This window comes from Pan paniscus, chromosome 20, assembly GCF_029289425.2.
Source record: "Pan paniscus chromosome 20, NHGRI_mPanPan1-v2.0_pri, whole genome shotgun sequence".
Lineage (NCBI taxonomy): Eukaryota > Metazoa > Chordata > Mammalia > Primates > Hominidae > Pan > Pan paniscus.
In genome coordinates, this window is record NC_073269.2 from 61,760,610 (window position 1) to 61,766,949 (window position 6,340).

Here is a 6,340-nt window from a genome sequence, read left to right on the forward strand (position 1 = left end):
GGAGCACAGAGGAGTCACCTGTCAGAGTGGAAGGGGGGCTAGAAAAGCTTCTTGGGGAGAAGGTGATCCCTGAACGATGACATAAACCAACTGGAGTTTTCCAGGTAAAGAAGTGGCAAAGAGGCCGGGCACAGTGGCTCATGCCTGTAATCCCAGCACTTTGGGAGGCCGAGGCAGGTGGATCACGAGGTCAGGAGCTCCAGACCATCCTGGCTAACACGGTGAAACCCTGTCTCTACTAAAAATACAAAAAATTAGCCAGGTGTGGTGGTGGGAGCAGGTGGCGGGCGCCTGTAGTCCCAGCTACACGGGAGGCTGAGGCAGGAGAATGGCATGAACCCAGAAGGCGGAGCTTGCAGTGAGCCGAGATCATGCCACTGCACTCCATCCTGGGCGACAGAGCAAGGCTCCATCTCAAAAAAATAAACATGAAAAAAAAAAAAAGAAGTGGCAAAGATTTCCAGGCGGAGAGTTTAGTGTGTTGAACTAAACCCTGCTATTCTGGAGCATTTAAGACAAATTACTATGGCTGGAGGTTGGGTTCTTGGGGGCTAAGCCCTGAAGGGTCTTGAATTCCAAACTGTGGGGCTTGGGTGATTTTATAGGCTAGAGGCTGGAAACTGGCAGCTGCAGGGCCGAATATGACCACCAACACATTTTTGTTTAGTCTGTGCATTTTTTAAAAAGTTTGACTTGACTGCCAACATTGGGAAATCAAAAGATTTTACATAATGTGAACTAATGGAACTTCTGAAAGAAACTGGAAGATGTGGCAACCCAACCTGTGTTCTGGAGCTGAGCAGCCGTTACCCTCTTCTGAAGAGGCACTCTCCAATTTGTTGAATACCAATTCTGAGACCTGGTGGCAATCGCCATTATTTCATGTTGCTGATATTTTCCCCTTGAACCTGGCCATCTTGCTCGTGTATTTGCATTTTCACCCAGCTCCTGTAGGCATTCACATTTCCAAATCGTCTCAAAGCCACAAGGAGCTGTGGCTTGGTGACAAGGATCTGCGTTGATGCCATATGGAGAATGAAGAGGGCAGGTGGCCGGGCGCAGTGGCTCACGCCTGTAATCCCAACACTTTGGGAGGCCGAGGCGAGTAGATCACCTGAGGTAAGGAATTTGAGACCAGCCTGGCCAACATGATGAAACGCCATCTCTACTAAAAATACAAAAATGAACTGAGCGTGATGGCGCCCACCTGTAATCCCAGCTACTCAGGAGGCTGAGGCAGAATTGCTTGAATCCAGGAGGCAGAGGTTGCAGTGAGCAGAGATTGTGCCACTGGACTCCAGCCTGGGCAATAAGAGCAAAACTCCATCTCAAAAAAAAAAAAAAAAAAAAATGCAGGCACTGGACTGCTGTGAGTTGGCTGTGTGCGAGACCACTGCTGGTCTACAAGTGTAGTGATGCCGAAAACACGTTCCAGTTCCAAAGATATTAACTGGCTCAACTGAGGGAAACTGATAAGGGATTGGACATAAGAATGAGGATGAAGAAGGTTTAAACCTGCCCAGGTATCCAGCTTGGGTGGTGGTGCCAATGACATCAGAAGCATGGAGGTATCTTTGAGGAAAATGGAATGCGTTCTGTTCACATTGTGAGTTGCCTGTGAGTTATCTCATGGGGCCCACTGGGTGAACAGAAAGGTGTGCAAATCAGAGGCTCTCACTCAACAAGCATGCAAAGCACATTGAGTGTGCTTTTGCCAAACTTCCCTGACCCCCCCCCTCCTACAGCTGAACCACATAACACGTAACCACAGTGGGGCCTATTCACCCCCCATTCTGAGGATGGGGAAACAGAAGCTTGGAGGAAGATATGATGCAACTCACTGCTGGTGGCAAAACCATGGTGTGGCCCCCTCCTCCCCCAACTCCCCAAAGCGGACAATCCGAATACAAGAGCGACAGAGAAGCCCTTCAGAAGGTCCTTTAATAGGAACAGAACTGAAGGTGTCACACCTCCAGCTCCCAAGTCCTCCTCTCGCCCCCACCACAGTGACTCTTTCACTCCACACCCAGGCCAGCCCACCATGCTGCCATCAGCCAGCCCGCCCGCCCTTGGGATTGGCGGGGACTAGGCAGTAAGCTGTTTGCTTCGAACTGGGAGTGGAGGAAATTAGAGAAACCTGAGGCTACCTTGAGGCTTGTGGGGGACCCTGGGCTCTGAGTCTAAAGCTTTAGGAGGGGGATGCTAGGTAGCTGCTTGCTTTATGTGTTCTCAGTTGCCTCCGAAGAAGAGTGGATGGGTTAAGGACGGACCACAATGGGGGTGGGGGTGGGGGTTGCCGCTGTTGGAGTCAAGATCCTATGGTCAGGCTTACATCCTTGAGGCTCAGGTGCTCTCAGCGGTGACTTGGGGACCCTCTGGCTTTGAGGTGATGGGATCCCAGAGTCTCTTCACAGATAACCTGGTAAGTGTCTTCTGCCTGAGGGTGGATAGGCATCCCAGGTCCAGTGCAATGCAGTGAGGTAGGCAAGAGACTCCATCCTGGTCCACCCATGGAGGACCAGAGCAGAACACTATGGTGGACCCCAATTCCCCCCTTCCATTCGATCCTGGCTCCTCCTCTGAAGTGCCCAGGTTCTGTCGTGACAGGCTGGGTCTTGCACAAGGACAAGCCAACCAAGAGGCAGTCGGGGAAGTGACATCCAGCCCGTGGGCCTTGCCTTTGGCCGCACACTCGCAGAGCTGCAAGAGCTGCACCTGTCCTCTCCTAGGCCTGGCAGAGGTGCTGTGTGGGCGTGTGGGAGTCTGGAGCCTGGCCCTCTCCCTCTGCTCTCCATCACTAGCGGCTCACAACCATCCCTGCAGCTGTCATCTCTCCCCCAATCTCCCCTCTTCTGTCCCCTGCCTCCGTTTCCCCACCCCCGTCCCCCTCCCCGGGTCGGCCTCCTACCTCCGCCTTAACTAACCCATGTCCCTGGTCTGCAGCCTACTGGTCGGCCTCCACCTTCACCTTCGCGGTCTCCCCCCGCCCCTCCTCCGCAGGGTCCCCTACCCCACACCCGCTCCCCGACCCCTCAGCCGCCGACGAGCCCAGCTGGCCTCCAGAGTCTCCCAGCCCCGGCCCCGGCCCGTGGAAGTGGGTGCGCTGGTGCTTGCGGAAGTTGGAGGAGTTGTTGAAGGTGCGGTCGCAGAGCGTGCAGCGGAACGGGCGCTCGCCAGTGTGGATGCGGGCGTGGCCGCTAAGCACCGAGGACTGGGTGAAGCCCTTGCCGCAGATGCCGCAATGGTATGGCCGCTCGCCAGTGTGCACGCGCTCGTGGTCTCGCATGTCTGAGGAGCGGCGGAAGGGCTTGGCGCAGAACCTGCAGGCAAAAGGCTTCCCCACCGCTGCGCCCGCCGCCGCCGCCGCCATCACCACCTCCGCCCTCTCCGGGGCCACCCCGGGCCTCTGTTCTGCAACGGCCGCTGCGTCCGGAGGCCTCCGAGAGGTGCCCGGCTCCACCCCGTGCCGGTGCTGGTGCCGGAGCAGGGGCGCCAAGGCCTTGAAGGCGCGGGGGCAGAGCGCGCAGCGGTAGGGCCGCTCCCCCGTGTGCAAGCTGTAGTGCGCGCGCAGGCTGGCGGGGCCCGGGCAGCTGTGGCCGCACACGTGGCACCGGCTCGGGTCCCCACCCTGCCCGCCTCCCTCGGCCCCAGCCAAGTGGCCATGTTCGTGGAACAGCAGCTCGGAAACCAGCCGGAAGGCAGCAGGGCACAAGGCACAGTGGAAAGAACCTGGCTCCGGGGGCTCAGGGACCAGCGTGGTGTCCGTCACCTTCACCACCTGGATCTCGATGAGGTCACTCGGGGGTGTGCCAGGCCGGCAGTCATCAGGCACCAGGACCTGGGCAAGAGGAGAAGAAAGAGGAGCCTGTGGAACCTGCCTCAGGACCGCCCCAGCACGCCCCAATTATTAAAGCTTGGGCTCCTCGGTTATTTTCAGACAGGGCCTCACTCTGTTGCCCTGGCGCGATCGTGGCTCATTGCAATCTTGACCTCCTGGGCTCAAGCGATCTTCCCACTTCATCTCCCTGAGTAGCTGGGATTACAGGCATGCACCACCACATCCAGCTAGTTAAAAAAAAAAATTATTTCTGGCTGGGCACGGTGGCTCAGGCCTGTAATACCAGCACATTGGGAGGCTGAGGTAGGCAGATCACCTGAGGTCAGGAGTTCGAAACCAGCCTGGCCAACACGGCAAATACCGTTTCTACTAAAAATGCAAAAATTAGCCAGGTGTTGTGGCTGCTGCCTGTAATCCCAGCTACTCGGGAGACTAAGACACGAGAATCGCTTGAACCCAGGAGGTGGAGGTTGCAGTGAGATGTGATCATGCCACTGCCCTCCAGCTCAGGCGACAGAACAAGACTCCATCTTAGACAGCAAAACAAACAAAAATTATTATTATTATTTTTAATGTAGAGGGAGTCCCACTATGTTGCCCAGGCTGGTCTCCAACTACTGGGCTCAAGAGATCCTTCTGGCTCTGCCTCCTAAAGTGCTGGGATTGCAGGCATGAGCCGCCGCGCCCGGCCCATCCTCCAGGATTCTGTTGTATCCTCATCAACGTTTCCTCTCCTGTCCAAAATATATCATGGATCCCACCTTTTCTCCTCCACCCTAGTTAAAGCCCCATCACTTGGCGCCTCCAAAATTGAAAAACCCAAGGGCATCTCGGTTCCTACTTCTGCTGGCTTGTAACCCACCTCCCAGGAATAGCCTGAAGGTCTTTTGAAAATGTAAATCAGATCAAGTCATTTTTCGCACTCAAAACCCTCCAATGGCTCCAAATGACTTATCCCAAATCGTCACTATAATATCTGTGGCGATGTAGCTCCACTTATCTCTCTGACCCCAGCTTAAACATAAGCCGGCACCCAGCTGACTTCTCTCGTCTAAATTTAGCTGCCCCACCCCCACTCTTGGCTCAATTTATAGAAATTAGCTGAATTTTTATTTCCTTTATAGAACAGATCACAGTAACTCTCCTTTATTGTCTCTCTCCTGTCAAGAGACTGCAGGCTCCAAAAGAACACAGCCCTTGTCTGTCTTGGTCACTTCTCTATTTACAGAGCCGAAGTAGGAGCTCAGTAAATGTTTGTTGAATGAATGAATGTCCTCAATTAGTCTAATTCTGAGTGGGGGAACGTGGAGGAAGTTCCAAAGTCACCTAGACCACCCACTTCTACCCCCAAATTCTCCCTTGGGCATTCGAGAAGCATCATTAAGACCCTTGAAGAATTATCCCCTACCCCAACATAGGTGCTCCAATCATAATCCCCCACGTTTTTCAGGGTCACCTTCCCAACCTTCCACCCTAGAATTAGCCCTAGAATTTATGAGGCCCCGCCCCTTACAAGGCTCCACCCAAATTATGCAAATTATCCCTGGTAAGCCCCCTTCCCTGGACCCAAACCCGCCCCACAAGACAACACCGTCCTCAGACTCCGCCCCCATCCAGGCACCGCCCACCACCCATAGGTCCCTCCCCACCCCGCCCACCATGGCATAGTCTCCTCCCCTGCCCCGCCCCTCGCGAAACCCCAAGAAGCCCCACCCCCAGGGCCATAGCACTAAATACCTCCCCCGCCCACCCCCTCATAGGCCACGCCCCGGACCCGCCCCCTACACTACGACCTCCTCCCACCTCGAGCCCCACGCCCAGGCCCCTTCCTTGCCCGCACCAGGTCCAGTGGCTCCTGGGATCGCGACTCCGGGGTCGGTGAGCTCGGACTCTGGGCCTCTGGGCGCGCAGCGGCCATCTTGTGCCCAAGCCCCGCCCCCAAGGACAATGTTCGCTCTGAAAGGGGGTGGGGCTCGAACTGGCGTAAGAGCTACTGCGCAGGCGCAGTGCGGGGCTGCGAGGGGGCGTGGTGCAGCAGGGGGCGTGGCGTGGCGGGGCGTGGCGGCTGAGCCCGGGAGAATGTGAGTTGTTCCCTCTCTAATTACCTGTCGGTCCCTCCGAGGGTACGCTCTGTTGGATGCCTGTAACACCCTGGGAACAAATCCGAACGTTCCTTCTAAACCAACGCAGGCCGACTCCAGGCTCTGGCTGTCAGGGGAACCTCAGCAGATCTGAAGAAGCTTTGCTTTGTTTCCACGGTAAACGTTTTTGTGATTACCTCTGCACTGCTCATGACAACGTAATGACGCCAAGTTTATAAACGTCGGTGTAGGCCGGGTGCGGTGGCTCATGCCTGTATTCTCAGCTACTCGGGAGGCTGAGGTGGGAGGATCGCTTGAGGCCGGGAGGTCGAGGAGGCTGCAGTGAGCCATGATCTCGCCACTGCATCCAGCCTGAGTGACAGAGAGACTCTGTCAAAAAAAAAAAAAAAAAAAAAAGGCA

The 6,340-nt window shown here is 55.6% G+C and overlaps 1 protein-coding gene across 1 annotated transcript; it reads right to left on the minus strand.

Moving 5' to 3' along the window:
* Positions 1-1,914: 1,914 nt before the first annotated feature.
* On the minus strand, positions 1,915-5,904 carry ZNF784 (zinc finger protein 784). Its single transcript, XM_003807093.4, has 2 exons — positions 5,679-5,904; positions 1,915-3,838 (listed from the first exon to the last, which is right to left on the minus strand). Exons 1-2 carry the CDS (start codon positions 5,754-5,756, stop codon positions 2,945-2,947), a joined length of 972 nt encoding a protein of 323 aa, XP_003807141.1. The 5' UTR covers positions 5,757-5,904; the 3' UTR covers positions 1,915-2,944.
* Between the last annotated feature and the right edge of the window lie 436 nt (positions 5,905-6,340).

Bases quoted from the DNA above. Each gene is read 5' to 3' on its own strand.
- ZNF784 (XM_003807093.4), bottom strand. From the start codon at position 5,756: ATGGCCGCTGCGCGCCCAGAGGCCCAGAGTCCGAGCTCACCGACCCCG. The intron at 3,839-5,678 runs GTGCGGGCAAGG...CCTCTTGCCCAG, and splicing joins CCCAGGAGCCACTGGACCTG to GTCCTGGTGCCTGATGACTG.